Raw genomic sequence first — 23,372 nt, forward strand, 5'->3', positions numbered from 1 at the left:
CATGGAGGGAGAAGGAGTCATTCATTCAGCCACCCTGCTCACCTGCTTAGCTTGTCAACACCCCCCCAAAAAGACACCAAATGGCTCATGGTCTCACCAGCATGGTGGAGTGCTTTGAGCGTTGGATTATCAGCCCATCCGCACTGCAGGAATAATCCGGTTTGACACCACGTTAACTGCCAGGGCTCAGTGCTATGGAATTCTGGAATTGGGGTTTGCAGTGGCACCAGAGCTAGCGACAGTTCCTATAGCATTGAGCCCTGGTAGTTAAAGTGGTGTCATACCAGATTACCTTTGCAGTGCGGATGCCGCCAAAGCCTTTGGAGATGAGGGTTCGATTCCCTGCTCGAGCGCAAAACCCCATAAATTTCTAGCATTGCAGAGAGTCAGGCGTTGAAAATTGTTCACACCTAGAACACTAGAATAAATGTTGTTTATTATAAATTGTAATGGTTTTTATTTTCACATGTTATATTTGAATTTATAATTGTTTTAACTCCTTAAATTTTTAAATTATTTTTTAAATTTTATATTTATATAGTTTAATATTCTTATACTGTTTTTAATTGTATTGTTTTATACATGATGTTCACCGCCTTGAGTGTCTATGTTGGGAGAAAGGTGGGATATAAGAAAATAACAACAACAACAACAACAACACTTCTATTTGCTCTGTGCGTATTCCCTTGGGAACTTTGCCTTGGGATCAGAGTTCAATTCCCAGCTCGGCCATGAAACCCACTGGATGACCTGGGGCAAGTCACACTCTCTCAGCCTCAGGGGATGGCAATGGCAAACCCCCTCAGAACAAGCTTTGCCAAGAAAACCCCATGATAGGGTGGCCTTAGGGTCGCCATAAGTCAAAAATGACTTGGATGCACACAGCAACAACAACAACTTCCCCAGTCACTCACGCAGCCCTGCATTTTTGTTGTGTTGTTTCCAAATGCCACCAGAGCCCTGATCCTGTTCTTTCACAAATGAAACTTTCCCTATAAACCGTGACTTTCTGTTTCTTTCGGGGAAGTGGATTTCCCCTTAATCACGTGGGGCCTAGTTCCCAGCATCCCAGACAGGCCAAATAATTCAGATTTAGAAAGCCAAATAGTTCAGGGGGCAGCAAGCAGTTCAGTTGTGGAGAGCAGAGATTTATGGCACGCTGTGAACAGCTGTTCTTGTTGTTTTTCAAGGGAAAATTGCAAGGCAACAGATTTGCATTTCACAATTCAGGCACAGAAGGGGAACAAAGTTACTTTACTCTTGTCGAAAGTAACCACCTCTCTTCAATGCTTAGAAGTTGCTCTTTGCTCTCTTTAAGGCCTGTTGATGGGAATTTTGTGCCATTCCGTTGTTGTTATTGTGTGCCTTCAAGTTGTTTCTGCCTTATGGCAACCCTAAGGCAAACCTATTGTGGTTTTTTTTTTGGCACAGGTTTCTTCAGAGGAGGTTTTCCAGTGCCATCCTCTGAGAGAGTGTGACTTGCCCAATGCCACCCAGTGGGTTTCCATGACCAAAAGGGGATTCGAACCCTGGTCTCCAGAGCCATCATCCAATGCTCAAACCACTACAACACATGGACTGTCATATTATTATACTATTATTATTATTATTATTATTATAGTATTAACCTTTTTGTTGCTGTTGTTTACCAATGGAAAGATATCCACCAACCTTGCGAGGAGTAAAGACAACAAATTAAGTTTCCCGACACAACATCAAGTCATGGGAGCCATTTACCTTTGCTTTTCCAAGGCCAGTTGATGTGGTTTTAAGTGGTCCCCCCCCCCTTTAGACTGTAAATTAGCTCTGTTTAATATTTTATGCTGTTTTTAAACAGATTTGATTGTATGTTGCCCTGACAGCTTTGGATATATATTCTAAAAATAAATCATCAGTAGCTAACTAATGTAACTCAGGGCTGAAACACACTGCAGAAATAATCCAGTTTGAGAGCGCTTTAACTGCCATGGCTCAATGCTAGGGAATCCTGGGAATTAGTTTGTCCTGGCACTAGAGCTCTCTGACCAAGGAGGCTAAATGTCTCACAAAACTACAGTTCCCAGAACTCCCTAGCATTGAGCTAGGGCAGTTAAAGTGGTCTCAAACTGGATTATTTCTGCAGTGTGTTTTGGCCCTCAAATTGGTAACTTTACTGCAGAAGTGGGCAAAATGAGGTCTGCAGGTCTCAAGTGGGCCCCTGCTGGGACTGTTTTTGTGGCCTTCAGGGCTTCCTAGAGGTCAAAAATGCCCAAGAATGATAGCTGTGGTTAGTACTTGGATGGAAGATCGCAAAGCAACACCAGGGGCTCTAGGCTATATTGCAGAGGAAGGAACTACTAAAACCACCTCTGTGTCTTCCTTGCATAAGAAAACACTATGAAATTAATGGGGTCACCATAAGTTGACAGGCGACTTGAAGGCACATACGCAGACAGGAGTGAGAAACTGGGGGTGCATCTACACTGTAGAAATAATGCAGTTTGACACCACTTTGAGCCTTATCTCATTATTAAACAAACTGGGAAGGCAAATGGAAAGATGTGGATTTTTTTTCTTCCTCCGCATGACATTCTCTTTCATTCTTTCCCGGTTGCAAAACCATGGGAGAGGGTCATAAAAGTGTCGTCGAAGTGTCCCATTTGCTAAGCTGGAAAAATCTGTTTGGCAAAAGTGGCACTTTTACCATGCTCTCCAATGCTTTTACAACCTGAAGAGAAGAGTTACGCGGAGGGAGAATCTTTACGTTTGTCTGCTGGGTTTGTTTAATAATATGATATGGTTCTTTAACTGCCACAACTCCATCCTACAGAATCCTGGCACTTGTAATTTTGTGAGGCACCAGCCTTCTTGGTCACAGAAGGCTAAAGACCTCATAAAATCCCAGGATTCCATAGGGTGGAGCTACAGCACTTAAAGTGGTGTCAAGTTGCATTATTTCAACAGTGTAGATGCACTCTGGGACATTTTTAAAACATCTGAAAATCTGTTATGACAGAGGATTAACTGGGACTGTACCATATAGATCAGCATGGTTAGATGGTATGCCATGAGCTTTCAGTTGTTCTGCATCTTAGGATCCAGACCTTGGGAAAGGTATTACTTACAGAGACTTAGAGAGCTGGGTATGGTTAGCCTGGAGGAGAGAAGGTTAAGAGGTGAAATGATAATGTTGAAATATTTGAAAGGATGTCATATTGAGGATGGGGCAAGCCTATTTTCTGCTGATCCAGAGACTAGGTGGATTTTTACATGGGGAAAAGTGACAGGAGCATAGCGGGATGACACAATTATCACAACTCCATGCGTCATCTGAAAATCTTTGCGCAATTGCACAAGAGTGACAAGAGCATCCCTCTATGCTCCCGTCACTTTTGCCTGTGTGAAAATCCCCTTTGACACGGAGCAATGGATTCAAACTACAGGAAAAGAGATTCCACCTAAACATTAGGAAGAAAGAACCTTCTGAGGGTAAGAGCTGTCCAACAGTGGAAGACACTCCCTCAGAGGATGGTGGAGTCTCCTTCTTTGGAGGTTTTTAAACAGAGGCTGGATGGCCATCTATGACAAGGAGTGCTTTGCCTGTGTCTTCCTGCATGGCAAGGGTTGGAGTGAACGATCCTTGCAGTCTCTTCCATCTCTGTGATTCTGTATGATTCTAATATTTTAAATAAACAAATGGCTTGACTAACTGATACTCTGTTTGAATACAGTAGGCCCTTGGTATCCGCTGTGGTCTCTTCCAACTCTATGATTCTATTGCTAGATTGGCAGAAGCTGGGACTAGTGACAGGTGCTCACCCCCGACTAGTTCTATGATACTATGATTCTATGATCCATGTGCAGATACATAGACTTTGCGGGCGATGAGAGGATGAGTTGCATGTGTTAGAGATGGGAGCCAAATGTATAAGACAATGCAAAAACAACAAGGCAACATGACAATTAATTAGAAGAACAATCCTGGTATAACAGTGGGCTAAAGCAATAACGATCCCATAACAATAAGCTATATGCAGAACAACCCTGTAATCATGCAATTAGCATATACACTCAGCCCTCTGTATCCACAGAATCCTTATCCACGGATTCAACCATGTATGGCTTGAAAATATTTTAAAAGATATACGATTTCCGAAAAGCCAACCTTGATTTTGTCATTTTATAGAAGGGACAGGGATACGGTGGCTCAAACAGTTAAGACCCTGTTGACTGCAAGATCGGCAGGTTGGCAGTTCAAAGCCCAAGTGCCACATGATGGGGTGAGCACCTGTCACTAGTCCCAGCTTCTGCCAATCTAGCAGTTTGAAAGCATGCAAATGCAAGTAATAATAAATAATAAATACAATTAAAAAGCTTTATTTATACCCCGCTTCTCTGTCCAAGAACAATCAAAGCAGCTAGATAAATAGGCTCCACTTTGGTTGGAAGGTAACAGCGTTCAGTGCAGGCTGGATGGCCATCTGTTGGGGGTGCTTTAATTGTGTGTTCTTGCATGGCAGAATGGAGCTGGATCGCATGACCCTTGAAGTCTCTTCCAACTCTAGGATTCTATGATTCATATGATCTGCTCATATGAAGTCTGGGTTCTTCATCTGCCTGTATGATGATTTTGGTTTCTTTTTTTCCTGCTGGAGGGCATCCAAAGTGTTTTAGTAATGCCTCCCCGAGGGCAGAGCCTTGGGACACTATTATCACAAGAACAAATCAACCCTCCCTTCTCTCCTTCCTCAGCTTGGGTTGTGAATTGCAAAATCCCCTCCTAGTCTCAAAGCAGGGGAAACATCCACCCTGCACAGACACAGAGCAGAGATGTGGTCTGGAAAGTGGCTACTGCTTTGGCTGTCATGGATGGGGGCTTTGATAGCCCTGAGCCACCAAGCTCCAAGGTAAGTATGTTGGGAAAAGGGAGATAAATTATATATCATACTCCATTGTTAGCATCTCTCTAATGTATTGTTAACTTATTGACTGATTCATTGATTGATTGAAGACCTTCAGTGCTCTAAGGCACTTTAAGGCACAGAAAAGAAGTTAAACAAGTAGAGATTTCAGCCTCATTAAATTAAACTTTACCTGTTGGGCTTCAGTCTGCTGCTAATAAATGAAGGGCTCAGGAGGCTGGCAGCCCTCATTTCATTTTAAAGAATCTGCATGGCGTGGGCTATGAAACTCTGCCGCTTTCTCGTTTCGGTTGACCTAATTCTTGTATGGTTGTAATGGATTGTTCTGAGTCGGTAAAAATGGCTTAAAACTCCACAGAATAAATGATAATGTGTATTGCTACTGACTATTGGCCCTTCCCCTCGCTTTAAAAAAAATGATGATTGAGTATTATAGGATCGCTTAATTGCATTATCGGAACATATTAATTTTATGTAATATAGACTATTCTATGAGGGAAAATGTGCTGAACAGCAAGACAGGCGGAAAGAATGTGATATAAATAATAAGTAGTGTTATTAAATTCTTCACTAGTGCTCAGATAATGGGAAGAAAAAATAAGCCTCTTTTTCAAACTTTTTTTTACTATTCCTAAAAATATGCTACTGACGATCATTATTCTGTGTAGACAGCCAGCATGGTGTAGTGGTTTCAGCAATGGATTATGACTCTGGAGACCAGGGTTCAAATCCCCACCCAGTCATTGTAACTCACTGGGTGGACTTGAGTAAGTCACACTCTCTCAACCTCAGAGGAAGGTAACGGCAAACCTGCTCTGAACAAATCTCCGAAGAAAATGCTGTGATAGGTTTGCCTTAAGATTGTCATAAATGTGTGCCTTTGGGAAAGGCAATGACAAACCTCATTTGAACAAATCATGCCAAGAAAACCCCATGCTAGGTTCACCTTAGGGTTGCCATAAGTCAGAAAGGAAGGCACAGGACACATATACAGAAACATGTGCCTTCAAGTCCTCTGTTCGCTTATTGTGACCCCATGAGTATAGTCATATACATAGGGTTTTATTAGATAAAGAATACACAGAGATGGATTTGCAAATCACTTTTTCTGAACTAAAACCTATTCTTATTCATTGGCACTATCCCATCTGAGTACTAACCTGAGCTGACTCTACTTAAACTTCCAAGATCAGCCAAGAACTGGTACCTTCAGGATATTTTACTGGCCAAGAAAATCTCCACTCTAGGATTGTCATAATCAAAAATGATGTGAAGGCTCATGATGATAACAACAACAACAATTTATTATTCACAAAAGTGTACAGTTTTGAGGTAGAGTACAGTCCTATACATATTTTCCTGAAATTAATCATATCATTAAGTTAAATGAGAGTTACTGCCAAGTAAGTGGTTTGAGTGTAGCATAACGACTCTGGAGACCAGGGTTTGAGTCCCAGTTCAGCCATGAAACCTGCTGGGTAACCTTCGGCAAGTCACACTAGAGAGCCATTGCGGTGTAGTGGTCTGAATGTGTGGTATGACTCTGGAAACCAGGATTCAGATTCCCTGCTCAGCCATAAAACCCACTGAGTGACCTCTCAGACTCAGGGGAAGGCAATGTCAAAGTTTCTCTGAAGCAATCCTACCAAGAAATTCCCATATAGGGTTGCCTTAGGGTCACCATAAATCAGAAATGACAGGAAGGCATGCAACAGCAATGAGTGTGGCTAAAATATGGCAGCAGAGGTGGGAAATACCAGGATACCACATCCTAGGAGTGCTAGTCAGCACAGTCAGTAGTGAAGAATGCTTGGAATTGCAGGTCTGCATGCATGCTTCCACACCGGTGTTGCAGTCTAGCTAGTCATTTCAGTCCGCAGACTTATGAGCACTTACCTGAAAGCAAGCCCAGTGGGACTTACTTCCAACTTGTGTGAAAGTCACTTTTCCAAAGTTCTGTCTCCTGAGATTTGCTGGTGCTGTGAATGAGCTGGATGAGCTCTCGGTACTGTTCATGGTACTATCTGCGTCTGCTCAGAAGTAAGCACCACTTTGTGCAATAGGATTTGCAGCTTGGTACGTAGGATTGCAGTCTAAGGGTGCATCTACACTGTAGAAATAATGCAGTTTGACACCACTTTAACTGTCATGGCTCTGTCCTACTGAATCCTGGGATTTGTAGTTTTGTGATGCACCAGCACTCTTTGGCAGAGAAGGCTAAGGGCTTTGTAAACACCCTGCATGTAGATCAGTAGGGTGACACTGTGGGGGAAGTCTGAGATTTTGCACTGGTGTGCTGGCATGCAGATAGCAATGTGGTGGTTGTGCAGCTATGTAGAGAAATCAAGAACAACACACACACTCACCACACATGCATGCATATATAAAAAAGGACACTTTCTTTTTTTAAAGAAGCCCAGAAACCTGATAGTTTGTGCAACACTGGAAAGTCCAGAATCATTTTGCTATCTAAAAACATACAACAGCCAGAAGACTTAGTCCAGGACACTGCTGCTCTGTGGACTGCAGCCAATATCAATATTGCGAAAGAGTGGAAATTCATGATTCCCCAGCATCACCTTCACCAGCAAAACCTCCTTGTTTATTTAAAAAAAGAGGAAGGTCAGTAAGGAGCCTTGCTTTCAGATGTCAAACAAAACACAAGGATTAAGGCTTCAATCTGTTCTGCATGGTTATTTGGATGATGTTTTGAGGAATTTTTTCTTCCCTCCTCTCTCTCAGGGACGTAGCCAGGATTTTGGGAAGGGGGGGGGGGGTCCAGACTAAGTGCCACCATTATAATGGGGCTTGGGTGAGGCAGCGCAGCAGCACACACCATTCATTTTATCTAACAGAAGGGGGGGCTCGGACCCCAAGACACCCCCCCGGCTACATCCCTGTCTCTCTACTCCCCCAGCTGGGAAGTAAATAGTTGCTTGAAATTAATATCTTTTTGCAGTGTTTTTGCTGTGCAACTCTTATTGGTTTTAGTTACCTACATAGTTAAAGGTGAGAACCAGCATAAGCCAAAGGGTGTTCAACAATGGCTCCTTTTCATCCTGGAGAGAAGTGACCAGTGGGGTCCCACAGGGCTCTGTCCTGGGCCCAGTGCTATTCAACATCTTTATCAATGACTTGGAGGACAAAATTGGGGGTATACTTATCAAATTTGCAGATGACACCAAATTAGGGGGAGTAGCTAATACCCCAGAGGACAGGGTCAACATTCAAAATGACCTGAACAGACCAGAAAACTGGGCCATAGCTAACAAAATGAAATTCAACACGAAGAAATGTAATGTACTGCACTTAGGGCAGAAAAACAACAGATATAGGATGGAAGACACCTGGCTGAATGAAACTACGTGTGAAAGGGATCTAGAAGTCCAAGTAGACCATAAGTTGAACATGAGTCAACAATGCGATGCGGCAGCTAACAAGGCCAATGCGATTTTAGGCTGCATCAATAGAAGTATAGTGTCTAGATCAAGGGAAGTCACAGTGCCACTATATTCTGCTCTGGTCAGGCCCCACCTGGAATATTGTGTCCAGTTCTGGGCACCACAATTCAAAAAGGACATTGAGAAACTGGAGCATGTCCAATGGAGGAAGACTAAAATGGTGAAAGGTCTGGAAACCATGCCCTACGAGGAACAACTTAGGGAGCTGGGGATGTTTAGCCTGGAGAAGAGAAGATTAAGAGGTGATATGATAGCCCTGTTTAAATATTTGAAGGGATGTCATGTTGAGGAGGGAGCAAGCTTGTTTTCTGCTGCTCCAGAGACTAGGACCTGAAGCAGTGGATGCAAACTGCAGGAAAAGAGATTCCACCTCAACATTAGGAGGAACTTTTTGATGGTAAGGGCTGTTCAGCAGTGGAACACACTCCCTCGGAGTGTAGTGGAGTCTCCTTCCTTGGAGGTCTTTAAACAGAGGCTGGATGGCCATCTGTCGGGGATGCTTTGATTGTGATTTCCTGCATGGCAGGGGGTTGGACTGGATGGCCCTTGCGGTCTCTTCCAACTCTATGATTCTATGATTCTATGATAGTGAGAGAACCAGCATGGAATAATGCCATGAGTGTTTTTTTGTGGGTTTTTCGGGCTATGTGGCCATGTTCTAGAAAATTTTCTTCCTGACGTTTCGCCAGCATCTGTGGCTGGCATCTTCAGAGAATGCTTGCCTGGAAAAAAGTGGGTCTATATATCTGTGTGAGACTGGGAATGCAAGAGTGATTTGCATGTGTATTGTTCTGTTGCTGATGGCAGGCCTCAGGCTGGGAGGCTAATGCAAAAGAGGATTAGTGTCTGCTAATTGGTGATCATTATCTGCTGGGAAAGCCCCTGACTCTGAATGGTTTCCCATTTGCATTTGCTGAGTCCTTATTGTGCTGAGTGTAATGCCATGAGTGTTAGATTAGGACTATGGGAGACCATGGTTTGAATCTGTGTTCAGAAGAACACTACACCAGGAGGTACACCAAATGCCAAAAAAGAAATGGAGAGACTAACAAGGTATAAAGGTATTATGTATCTGCCAAGGCTCCATCCTACAGAAACCTGGGATGTGTAGTTTGGTGAGGCACCAACACTGAAGCCACTGGGTCATCTTGGGCAAGTGACATGCTCTCAGCCTCAGGGGAAGGCAATGGCAAACCTCCTCCAAACAAATTCTGTTAGAGGCGCTATAAGTCGGAAACAACTTGAAGGCACACAGCACGCACGCACACATAGCATTCTTTGGCAGAGGAGTTTAAAGACCTTTTAAAACTACAAACCCCAAGATTCTATAAGATGGAGCTACAACACTAAAAGTGGTGTCAAACTGCATTACCTCTGTAGTGTAGATGCAACCCATGATGGAGATTACTTGAAAGCACATAAAAACAATAGTTTAAAGTGTGTGTGGGTTCAGCATTTAAGCAGATTTTATACCACAGGTCTGTGGCTTGCAGCATTATTATGGCAACAAAAAGTAATAAAATAGTAAAACTTTTGAATGATAAGACATTTTTTAAAAAATGGATATGGAAATGACTTTTTGGAGCCCTGGAGCGATAACAGTAACTTTTAAAAAGTAATTTCGCATACTCTGTTCTATCACCCATCCACATCCTCTTTCTTTTGCAAGCCCTGGCATTCTCTCAACCCCGCCGAAATTTCCCCGACTGTGTTGAGTTGTACTGTTTTTGGTTACACAAGCAACAGCACTCCACCCATGAAGACTGGGATTAATAGGTATGATGCAATGGTTTTGTCTTTGAATTGGATCCAGCCTTTGTTGTATTTCACGTATAACCACAGAGATAAATGAGACAGGTTAGTCATGATTAACTTAAGCTTACTTGGTTTCAATGGGTCTCAAGCCATTGGTGGGAGGACTAGAGTTCTCTTGCTACAGAGCTTCAGTGCGGATGTTCAAGGGAATGGACAAGAGCAGTGCTACTCAAAGTGATGGCCTATGGACTGGTGGTAGCACTTGATACATCAGTTGTTGATCCCTGGAGAACTTCCATGAAGGAAAGAAAAAATGGTGACCAATGGGTACAAATCTAGCACTAGTCTCTGGCACATTGAGAAATACAATTTCTGGTCTTACACATCAGCTAATTTAAGAAGCACTGGACTAGAGCTCTCTGGCAAACAAAAACAAAAACAAATATCACCACACTAGAAGTCTATAGGATGAAAGTCTATAGGATGAAATGCTAAACTGGTGTAGTCTAGATTTGTTTGTTTATTCCACTTGTTTGTGTTGGTGTTGTGTGGCGACCCTATCATGGGGTTTTCTTGGCAAGTTTCTTCCGAGGGGGTTTGCCATTGTTATCTATCCTCTGAGGCTGAGAGAGTGTGACTTGCCCAAAGCCACCCAGTAGGTTGCCATGGCTGGGTGGGGATTTGAACCTTGGTCTCCAAAGTCATAATCCAATGGTCAAACCACTACACCATGCTGACTGTCTACACAGAATAATGGTCAGTAGTATATTTTTAGAAACAGAAACAAGTTTGAAAAAGATCTCTTATTATACACCTATATGCAAATACAGGTATTCCAAAATAAATTAAAAATCCGAAATCCAACACCTTTCTGGTCCAACCATTTCATGTAGGGGAGGCTTTGCCTGTGTTCTTGTTCTTGTTGTTGAGTTCTTTCAAGTCGTGTCTGACTTATGGCGACCCCAAGGTCAACCTATCGTGGGGTTTTCTTGGCAAGATTTGTTCAGAGGAGGTTTGCCATTACCTTCCCATGAGGCTGAGAGTATGTGACTTGCCCAAGGTCACCTAGCGGGTTTCATGGCCGGGCTGGGAATGAAATCCTGATCTCCAGAGTCATAGTCCAACACTCAAACCACTACGCCATGCTGGCTGTCCATCATCCTATCTGTTATTGTGAGGATAATGTGGAGAGAAGAAGAGAATAATGTCAGAAGAAGAGGAGGAGGAGGAGGAGGAGGGGGAGCCAGGTATCCTACCTTGAGTTCATTGGAGGAAAAGCAGCAGGGTAACTGTGTTTAATCTTTACAATCTCTCTCTGCTTTCTCCCCTTTGCAGGTTGCTGATCATCTCTCCCAGTGTGGTGACTGTAGGCACAGAGGTCGGAGTTGCACTGCAGGTTGAGGGGGCCCCTTCCGGACTCTCAGGGGTGGTATATTTCCGAAATGAGAATAATGGGTTCCTGTGTTCTCGAGAGGTGCCATTCAACCTTCCATCTGATGGCTCTGTAGGAAAAGTGATGGTGAAGGTAGGTGTCACACATGGGAGTTTGCATTTTCACCCCTGCAAGGTAGGACAGGCTACACAATACCCACTGCTGTCCATTCCAGAACTGTCCTGTCATCATCCATGCTACTACTCTTAGCCTGAACATGTGGCTGAGTGACAATTAAAACAATTAAAACCTTGTGCATTTTGGTTGGTCCCATAAAGGTATCAATCACTCTTTGGATGTTATTGAGTTTGCTATATGGCCAGCATGGCTACCACTAGATGTTAGTAAAAACCTATAGTTTCATATATGTAAATATATGCAGAGCAGGTTTAGACTTGGAGGAAGAAGGAGGAAAGATCAGAGGAATGAATATCAGCAATCTAAAATATGCAGATGATACCATGATTCTAGCAAAGAACAACAAAGACTTGCAACAATTGCTAAAAAAAGCCGAAAAAGAAAATGTTAAGCCAGGCTTACGGCTGAACTTTTAAAAAAAAAACAAAAATAAATGACTGTGGAGGATTTACATAAATTCAATATAGATGGGGAAATTAAAATAAAGACTTCCTAGACCTTTGCTCACAATCATTCATTAGAACAGAGACTACAGTCAAAAATTTAGAAGACTAGGAATTGGAAGGGCAGCCATGAAATAACTGGACAAGATCCTAAAGTGCAAAGACATAAAGCTGAACACGAAAGTTAGAATTGTCCAAGCCACTGTATTCCCAGTCACCCTGTACGGACGCGAGAGCGAGAGCTGGACAGTGAAGAACACAGGAAGAAAGAAGGAAAAGATTTAAACGTACCACAAAATTATAGACCGATATCATTATTAAACACAGACTATAAAATATTTACATCAATTTTGGCGGAAAGGTTAAAAATAATATTAAAAGATTGGATAAATGAAGATCAGTGTGGATTTTTCTCAAACAGGCAAGCTAAACAAAATATAAGGATAATAATAGATTTAATCGAATACTATGAAAAAAATCCAAGTAAAGATGTGGCTATATTATTTTTAGATGCAGAGAAAGCATTTGATAACTTGAATTGGGAATTTATGTTAAAAAATAATTAAAAAATTAGACCTAGGAGACAACATAGTAAATTGGATAACAGAAATCTATAAAGAACAATCAGCAAAAATCTTAGTTAATGGTATTAGGACAAAAAAATGTGAAATAAAGAAGGGTACCAGACAGGGATGTCCATTATCCCCGTTATTATTCATTATGTGCTTAGAAATATTATGTAACGGAATTAGAGTAAACAATACAATAAAAGGATTTACAGTAAATATAAAGGAAAAGAGATAAGGATTAGAGCATATGCAGATGATATGATGTTGGTAACGGAAAAACCCCTAGAAAATATACCTAGAGTTTTGGGAATTATAGATGAATTTGGATTAAAAATAAATAAAGAAAAATCGGCAATGATTGTATGTAACGTAACAAAAAAGAACCAGGAGATTTTACAAGAAAAGATAGAATTAAGATCCAAAAAAAAGTTAAATATTTAGGGATATATATTACGGGGAAAAAATGAATTATTTGATAATAATTATAAACAAGGATGGCAAGAAATAAAAAAAAATATGGAGAAATGGAATAGGTTACAATTATCTTTATTAGGGAAAGTAGCTTTAATAAAAATGTGTATATTACTTAAAATTCTATTTTTGTTTCAAAACCTACCAATAATATATAATAAAAAGATCTTCACAATATGGGAAAAAGATTTGAAATGGTTTGTATGGGCAAGGAGGAAGGCAAGGATAAAATGGATAGTAATGACAGAGGCTAAGGAGCGAGGAGGTTCAGGGATCCCGAATTTAAAATTGTACTTTTATGCATGTTGTTTGGAATGGGTAAATAGTTGGATAGAACTAAAAGAGGAAGGATTATTGAATTTGGAAGGCTTTAACCTAAAGTATGGGTGGCATGCGTGTTTATGGTGGGATAAAGTAGAATTAAATAAAGAATTCAAAGAACACATTGTGAGAAAAACATTATGGCAGGTTTGGAAATTATATAAAGAGAAAATATACAGAGCATTACCAGATTGGGCATCGCCACATGAGGCAATTTTAAAGAGAGACAAATTAGAAGGAAAAGAATGGTTAAAATATAAAGACATCTTGAAAATGGCAGACGGGAAATTAACTATAAAAACAAGAAAGGAATTGAACGATGAAGGATGGAATGTAAATTGGTATTTATATTATCAATTGTCAGAAAGATTCAAAACAGATGAAAGACAATTTGGAATAACAGCCAAAAAAACAGAATTAGATTTAATTATACTAGACAAAGGAAAAAGGAAAATCTCCAAATTTTATAATCTTTTAATAAAAATAGAATTAGAACAAGAACAGATAAAACACCATATGATACAATGGCAAAGATATCCAATTAGAATCATGGGAAAGAGCATGGGGCCAAGATTTAAAATTTACGTTATGTGCAGATATTAAAGAAAATTACTACAAAATGCTATACAGGTAGTATCTAACTCCAAACAGATTGGCAAAAATTTACAAAAACGAGAAAAGTAATTGTTGGAAATGTGGGAAGGAAGTGGGAAGTTTGTATCACATGTGGTGGACATGCCCCAAAGTATATAAATATTGGACGGAAGTACATAAAAGAATAATGAAAATAATGCAATTAGAATTACAGATGTCACCAGAATTGTATCTGCTAAATATAGTAGAGAACAAAGAAGCTAGAAAGAAAATTAAACCATTGTTGTATCTTATTACATCTGCCAGAGTTACACTTGCAAAATTTTGGAGAAAGGAAATGATACCAGAAATTGAAGATTGGATGGAGAAAAGTTTAGAAATGCTTGAAATGGACTCGTTGACTATGAGGCTTAAAGAGGATATAAGAGAAGAGGATGATTTAGTTTAGTTAAATTTGAAAGAATTATATATAAAGGGAAAGCTAAAAAGCTAAAGTAACAATGTAATAGAGTAACAAAGGTATAAGCTGAAGGTGAAGATAGAAAGGAGGGATTAAAATAATCCGTCTTGATCATAAGAGTAACACAGATTGTGAAGTGTACAATTTTAGACAAGTAAGCAAAAGAGGTGGTAATAACTGTGAGACAAAGGAGATAAATGTAAAATTATTGGGGAAGAGATATAAAATAGCTAAGACAGGCAGCAGACATCTAAGTTTATGAGGGGAAGGGGGAGGGCATAGAAGGGGTTAGCTTAAGAAATTGATATGTATAAGTTGTAAAATTTGGTTATCCTTCTTTTTAATTGTATATAATTAATAAAGATTATTTAAAAAAAAAAGGAAAAAGTAATAATGCTAAGAAAGGCGGAGGGCAGAAAAAAGAGAGGAAGACTGCATTACAGATGGATAGATCCAAGGATGCCATGGCCATGAGCCTGCAGGACCTGAGTAGACCAATTATGGAGGGGCTTGGAGATGTATCATCCACAGGGTCGCCATGAGTAGAAGTCCACTGGAGGGCAGTTAACAACAAAAGAAGAGACCTATTTACAGGTTTTCCTTTCAACTCTATCAAAACCAGGTAATAATGACAAGTCTTGCCTGCCCATGAGTAAGGCTAAGCAGAAGAACTAAGTAAAGTTCAGAGTCCAGCTGGGTGCATTTATTTAGGCACCACATGGTGGTTCGATTCCTTTTTGGCTTCTCCGTTTACCTGCACACCCATATGCCCAGTCTAGGTAGAATTTTATTGATCTGATAAAAACAAACAGCGCTAACAAAAAGTTATGGTGTGATAAATATTTCTGCAGGTTTATTTTATTTTATTTGCTATTTATACGATTGTTTTATAGCTCTTTCATTTATGAAGACAGAATCTTGGCCTCTAGGAAAAGGACCCCTTATGTGAAAACTGTCAGTGGATGAGCGCTGAGTATAAGATTTTAGGCCTGAGAATTGGGAATTGGAGTCCCCAAACTAACTTTTACAAGCCTGCTGAATCAGTAATGAGGAAAGATTGTCTTTGAATAAGGCTATCTGAAGATAAATGAGATGAAGAACAAAATAACACTTCCATAACTGTCTAGTGCACATACAGCTTGATTTTGAAACACTTAATCCCCTTGGAGTGCTATATGCTCATTGGCCCTATTCAAAATAATCAAAACCAGTTCTGTACAGTACTATTTCTCCCAAAAAATGAATGTATGCTTGTTTGTTTATTTGTTTGTTTCTCCCAGAGTGGGACTCAAGGCGGCTCCCTGATAACATTGATTAAAATCTTACCAATACAGATGTTAAAAACAATTAAAATAACTTCATTTAAACAGTATAAAATTACATTTTTAAAAATTACTAAACATTACTTAAATAAACATAGCACAGACCCCAATAAAAAGCCTCCCTAAGAGTGATTACATATTAAAACAAACCAAAAAAAAAAGTTTTTGCTTGCAATCAAAAGGGAAGCAAGGAGGGAGCCACCTAGACTCCTTTAAAATCATTAACGGAAGCTCTCTCTTGTGTCCTCACTAAGTAAGCCTTTGATGTTGGTGGTGGGATCAAGAAAAAGCCTTCTCGTGATGATCGTAAACCTCTGGTAGGTTCGTATGAGGAGATACACAGCCTCGACAGACTGCAGATAAAGGCCGGCATCGGGGCGGAGTGGGGGCATGGCATCTTCATGATGCATGCGACTCTGCCTCCATGCCGGTGTGACGCTGCATGCCCCACCGCATGGTGGGTGGCGTCATGGCACTCCTCTGGCACTGTGTCCAGATAATGCAGTGCCAAAGAGGCACTAAAAAAGCATCGGCAGCTATGGCGCCCTTTCCACAGCACAATAAGGACCTGCTTTTTGAGGCTCCTTTTTTGTGCTGCGGAAAGGACAGATCAGGGCCATAGCATGTAGTTGCTGGAGCCCCAATCCAGCCCTGAAAAGAGCAGTCTGTTCAGCCGCACAGTCTCTCAGATAGTCTGGATGTAAGCCATAAAGGGCTTTATAGATCATGACCAACACTTTGAATTGTGCCCAGAAACAAACTGATAACCAGCAAAGCTGTTTCAGCAAGGGAGTTATGTGCTCCCTGTATCTGGCCCTGGTAAGCATTCTGGCTGCAGCATTTTGAACTGGCTGAAGTTTCTGAACAGTTTCCAAAGGCAGCCCCAGGTAGAGTGCATCACAGTAGTCCAAACATGAAATCAAGGCATATGCCACCATAGCCAGCTCTGGCATCTCAAGGAATGGGCGCAGCTGGCACACTAGTTTTAGCTGTGCGAACGCACTCCTGGACACTGTTGAAACCTGGGAATCCAGGCCCAGAGTGGAGTCCAGGAGCACAGCCAAGCTGTGAGCCAGTGATTTCAGGGGGAGCGTAACTCCTTCCAGCACAGGAAAAGTCCCTGTTCCCTGATCTGCTTTACAACTGACCAGGAGCACCTCTGTCTTGTCTGGATTAAGTTTCAGTTTGCTTGCTGTCATCCAGTCCATTACGAATAACAAACTTTGGTTCAGCTCCTTGGAGTCAGATGGAAAGGAGAGATAGTGCTGGCTGTTATCTGCATACTGGTGACACTGAGCCCCAAAAGTCCAGATGACCTCTCCCAGTGGTTTCAAGCAGATGTAAAATGTGTACATGTTTACCAAAAATAATATGATTCATCATTTCCTTACAACATGTGGCAATGATGAGGATGGTAACAACAACAACAGCAACAACAACCAACAATAATATACAACAGACATGAAGAGGATGAATCAGTTGGACAAATGTGTATTGCCTGCAGCAGAGGGGAAGAACCGGAATACAACACTCTCCAGACGATCCCCTCTCTCTGTCATTCTCCATAGTTTTACTTCCTTTCTTCTTTATTGCCTACCTTCTTTCCTTTCCTTTCTCCTTTCCTACTTACCTTTCCTCTCTCTATGGAGGCTGCCGGTGAGGTAGCCATCAATTCCTCTTTCTCCTCTTTCTTATCATTGGAGTTTATCACATGGGAGGAATCCCGTGCAGAAACAGGATTTAAAATGGGATTTAAAATCCTGGAAAAAACCCTAAGAAGACATGCAAAAGCGTAATTGATTTTCAGACACATCAGGGTTACCACAACATTAAATCAGCTAGAAAGTCAACAAAACATTATTCTTTTTACTTTCAGGATTTTACGAAAGTAAAAAGAATTGCGTTTTGTTGACTTTCTAGCCGAGTTAATGTCATGTTAATGCACCTTAACAGTGACCTCATCTCAAAATCTATTGCGCTTTAGCATATCTTTTCTACTTTCTGTCCGGGTTAATGTTGGGTTAACCAGGACATTGTCTGATCATAAATCCGCTTTTGTGGGGTTTTTTCACTTTAAATCCCGTTTTTGCACAGGATCCCTCCCTTGTGATCAACTCTATTGGCTTGGAAAGCTTTTCGCTTGCTGCTGCTGTTTCTGGAGAGGGCAGCTAAGAATGAATCAAAGTACAGGCCAGTCAGATGGGAAGGATGCAGCAAACTTTTCATTTTTCTATCCCCACAACAAAAAGTTTGGAAAACCTGTCAGAATTTAATAACCGGTTTGGATGAACCAGTACAAACCAGTAGAGTGGCAGCACTGGCTACAGTCCAGCATCTGCTAGTTGAAGCAGCCCCCTCAGCATGTTGGGGCTGGTCCTGCGTATATACATCAGGAAAGTATGTTTCTTTGTGTACTGTTCTTACCAATGCAGGCCAAAAGGGATTTACAGGCTGCATCTGCACTGCAGAAATAATCCAGTTTGACACCATTTGAACTAACATGACTCTATGGTATGGAATCCTGGGATATGTGGTTTGCTGCAAAGCTCTCTGACAGGGAAAACTAAATAGTGAAATAGCTCACAAAACTACAAATCCTAAACTTCCATAGCACTGAGCCATGGCAGTTCAAGCAGTGTCAAACTATTCATTCTGCAGCATAGATGGTTGTGTATGTGTGTGTTGTGTGCCTTTAAGTTGTTTCAGACTTATGGCAACACTAAAGTAAACCTATCATGGGATTTCTTGGCAAGATTTGTTCAGAGGAAGTTTGCCATTGCCTTTCCCTGAGGCTGAGTACCATGTGGCTTGCTCAAAGTTGCCCAGTGGGTTTCATGACTGAGCTGGGAATTGAACCCTGGTCTCCAGAGTCAGAGTCCAACACTTAAACCACTATGCCATGATGGGTCTCTAGTCCATACATAATGGGCAAAATAAGAGTTGGTTTGCTGGCATGGTTCCTCAGGCTGATGCGTTTGCTTCTGCTCCCTTCCCGCTTTGCCAATATCTGTCTCTTTATTTCCTGGTTTAGGGTAGCCCAGAGATCAGAACCAACACATTGATATTAATTAGGTTAATTGTTGCTGTTGTTTTTATGTGCCTTCAAGTCCTCTCTGACAACGGTGACCTTATAATGAGGTTTACTGAGCAAAATTGGTTCACACTGGGAGTTTGCCTTTGCCCTCCACGGAGGATGACAGAGTATGTCTTGCCCAAGGGCCTTGTCTACATGGGACAAAATATGGCCCTTGGGGTTTCTTCCAACTCTGTCATTTTATGACATCTGGCACATTCTGCACCAGAACCAAGCTATAGCAATAGCAATAACATTTACTTTTCTATACTGCTCCATAGCGAACTCAGCAAGCTCTAAGCACTTTACAATGTGTAAGCCAATTGTTCCCAACAAGCTGGGTACTCATTTTACCGACCTACAAAAAGATGGAAGGCTGAGTCAAACTTGGAGCCCTGGGATTGAACTCACAATGTTGTGGCTCCAGTGCTGGCATTAACCACTGTGCCACCAGGACTCCTGTAGCAGCCTTAAAACCACCCAGAGCCCTCCATTCCTGCATCATTATTATTTTTATTATTATAATTTTATTTACTTATATCCCAATTTTCTCCCAATATAAGGACTCAACGTGGTGAACTCCCTTGTTCCTACCAAACGAGCCTGAGAGGGTGCTGGGACAGAGAGAAGGGCCTCTCCAGAAGATCTCAGTATCTAGCGGGCTTGTAAAGGGAGATACGGTCCTTCAAATATCCTGGACCCAAACTGTATAGGGCTTTATAGGTCAAAACCAGCAATTTGAATTGTGCCTGGAAATGGACCAGCAGTAAATGGAGCTGTTGCAACAAGGGAGTTGTATGCTCCATGTGCCATGGCAGTTGTCTACATAGCCATCCTGCTGGGCTGCCTGGCGCATCCGCGGCTGCCATGGGTCAGTTGTTCCGAGGTCAGAACAAAGTGCCCAGACACCTCGTTCTGACCTCACAAGCAAGTGACCCGCAGTGGTGACTGATGTGCTGGAGAGCTCAGTGAGACACTGGTGCAGACACTTGTCACAGTGCAGGAATGGAGATAAATCTAACAGGAATGGAGAATGAGCTAATGGGAATGGAGACCAAGCAAATGGGAATGGAGACCAAGTTAATGGGAATGGAGACTGAGCTAATGGGAATGGAGACCAAGTTAATGGGAATGGAGACTGAGCTAACACTGCCCCAGAGTATCTTGACCAGTGCAAATAAAACCAAGTCACCCAGTGGGTTTCCATGGCCAAGTGGGGATTTAAACCCTGGTTTCCCAGAACTTTAGTCCAATACTCAAACTACCATATACACTCGACTATAAGCTGACCTCATGTATAAGCCGAGGTCAGGTTTTGAGACCAAAATTATGGATTTTGATATGACCCATGGATAAATTGAGGATAAAACTTAGAGGCATGTAACAAAGGATCTAATGAAGCAAAGGAAAATAATGCCAAAGAACTTATAAAATTCTGGCAGGCATAACTTTTTGTGCTCACACTAAAGGCTGGATGGATGAGAGAATTTCTAGACATATACCTGAGTATATTCAGTACTACTACACCATGCTGGTTCGCAATTAGATTTGTTACTTTTTTAACAAACATAGGCCCCATTCATACTGACCATTTTGCACTGGAAGGAACTGGGAAGATTCAGTCTCCCCCCCCCCCCCCCCCCCCCCCCCCCAAGCAAGTGCCCACTACTATTTTAACCCTGAATGCCTTCTAAGCTCCTGCAGAGAAATCGGTTTAAAATGAAGGTGCCTTTTCTGTCAATCAAATTCAGTTCCGCTTTCGTCAAAGGTGACATTTCCTGCACCCATTGGGCAATTGGAAGTGTGCTCTCCCCTCCTTTAAAAAAAAACAGGTGCCAGTATGTGCATATTTTGTCAAATTTAGAAACCTTGTGTGTGTGTGTGTGTGTGTGTGTGTGTGTGTGTTGTGGTTATTTGGGTCACTGCAGGTTATGGATCTTCCCTTGGCCCCGTTTTCAACCCCAAAATGCAAGCTAATGTCATCTCTGCATCCTGCATCCTTCCCCCTTGCCACCCCAGACTGCCTCATACACATGTAATAACACTAATAATAATAATAATAATAATAATAATAATAATAATAATAATAAATTCCTCACCTTGGAATGCCAGAAAAGGATGCCATGCATTCTGTGCTTTCCTTCAGCTACCCCTGAATTCCTTACAGACAGTAGGAAAAGCATTCTGTATCAATTTGCCAAATTGGAAAGAGAAACGTTTGTAACATTTGCATTGAAGCATTCAGAAAGAAAAAAAGCCTCTTGCAAAGTACCTTGCTGCTGGAAGCAAGGAAATGAAAAGGAAAGTGAACAGGCAGGCAGCCACATTCTATCTGTATATCTATCTACCTGTAGCAAAAAACATGTGCATAGTCTGTCTAAAATAAATTTTAAAAAAAGAGAGAGAGAAAAAGCTGCCTGGTGCAAGAGCAGAGGCTTGCTCCATCCTGTGCCCTCCCTCTGACCTACCCTGAACTTGGCCCTTCGTCCTGCTCCTTCCTTCTCCTCCTGCTCCGTTACCCCGATTGCCCTCCATGGCCCCCTTCTTCCCCCCGCTCCTTCATCCTCCTCCTACTCCGTCACCGATTCTCTTGCCACCCTTTGGCTCCTTCCTTCTCCTCCTGCTCTGTTAACCCGATTGCCCTCCATGGCCCCCTTCTTTCCCCCGCTCCTTCATCCTCCTCCTCCTCCTGCTCCTCCTCTGTCACCGATGCTCTTGCCACCCTTTGGCACCCGTTTTCCAGTTCTACCCTCTGCCCTCCCTCTGACATAAATCCCTTCCCTGAACTTGCCCCGATCATGATCAGGGGCAAGTTCATATTCGCCAAACCCGTTTTTTCAAAAGATACAGCTTTTACCCCGATTCCAAATGACCCACGCTAAGGGGCATTTGCCCTGAAACATTTGTGGAAGCCTAGGATTTGCTTGTGGGAGATTCAGGGCAAATATGAACTTCACGTGCATAATTCGGTTCCTGATCCAGGGTAAAAGGTAGTCTGAATGGCCCCATAGTTCTCCCACCCCCACTCCCAGTCTTATTTAGTGTAGTTTTATGACATTTTATGGGACACAATAACGGCTATGGCATTTTACTTTGCTATGTTGTTCCCCCTTCCGACTGACTCCTTCCCCAAAAAACCTTGGCAGATTTTTTAACATGGTAGGTGGTGGATTGAGGCTATGTGAAGCACAGCAGGTAACAGCAAGAACACAAGGGGGGAGAAGATAGATGAGGATGCTGCCACTACGCTGCCTGAGTGTGGGTTTTCATTTCCCCCCTCTTGTGAATTTTATTACCAAAGATCAGCTGTTTTATTCTGACTACGAGCCAGCTGTGTGTCAGCAGACCCTTGTTTCTTCCTTAGCCTCCATTGGAGCTTCATCGCTGGGTTGCATTTTTGAATTTTGTTCCTCCTTGGTACTGTATATCATTAAATATCAAAGTATCCACAGTACTCCCAATTTCTATACAGTTGGCCCTCTGTATCCACAGATTTTTTTTTTACCCAGAGATTCAACCATCCACAGCTTGAAAATATTCAAAAATAATATAAATTCCAAATGCAAACCTTGATTTTGCCTTTTATATAAGGAACACCATTTTACTCTGCCACTGTATATAATGGGACCTGAGCATCCATGAATTTTGGTAGCCATAGGGAGGTCCTGGAACCAAACCCCAGCAGATATCAAGGGCCCACTGTATATGATTGTGAGAGCTAAACAGTGAGGAAAAACTGGCATGAAGAAAACCAAGTAATTGGAAATGTGGTGCTGGAAGAGGCTTTTGCTTACACTATGGACTGAAAAGGAGACAACGGAATGGGTCTTAAGCTTGAATTCTCACTAGAAGCAAAGATGACTTAACACAGGCTGCCACAGACCTAGTCTACACGTAAAAGTATTGTACAATTGCTACGGATTTTCTCACATTTGCATCAACTCAAGGCTGAACTGTCTTCACTTTCTTGCACAAATTTGCATCTATTTGCCCTCCCTTTGCCAAAAATATGCAGCCATTTGAATCCATGTGACAGACACTCTGGATACTCTGGTAAAAACTACGAATCCTTTCTCAGCAGAGTTCATGGAGTTTTTCTCTCCCCACCACCTCCTTTAAAAGCCTGCAAATTAGTAAAGCCAAATAATGTTGTAAGCCGCCTCGGTAATGTTGTAAGCTGCCCTAGTTGCCTGTTGTGCGGAGGGGCGGGATAAAAATAATAGCCCTTATCAGATGAGTGTGGAACTGGGGGTCTTCTGCACTGGGCGATTCGAATTCACGTTATTTCGCACAATACCATCATACCTGGGAGTCCCTCCGCAATGGCATGATTCAAATTGGCCAATCTGCATTCGCGCGAAGTGCATTCAGTGCAGAATGTTTTGTCACACCGGTGCTCAACATGAGGATTGGCCGGTTCGTATTGGCCCCC

General features: G+C 41.9%; 1 protein-coding gene across 1 annotated transcript in view; it reads left to right on the plus strand.

Annotated features, from left to right (window-relative positions):
* Window positions 1–4,733: 4,733 nt before the first annotated feature.
* Window positions 4,734–23,372, plus strand: part of LOC121921798 (complement C4-like) — a 98,258-nt gene continuing 79,619 nt past the window's right edge. Inside the window, exons 1-2 of the mRNA XM_042450346.1 lie at window positions 4,734–4,886; window positions 11,453–11,642. Coding sequence (XP_042306280.1) covers window positions 4,810–4,886; window positions 11,453–11,642 — 267 coding nt within the window. The 5' untranslated portion in view covers window positions 4,734–4,809. The remainder of the gene's footprint in view (window positions 4,887–11,452; window positions 11,643–23,372) is intronic.

Source organism: Sceloporus undulatus, chromosome 2, assembly GCF_019175285.1.
Source record: "Sceloporus undulatus isolate JIND9_A2432 ecotype Alabama chromosome 2, SceUnd_v1.1, whole genome shotgun sequence".
NCBI lineage: Eukaryota > Metazoa > Chordata > Lepidosauria > Squamata > Phrynosomatidae > Sceloporus > Sceloporus undulatus.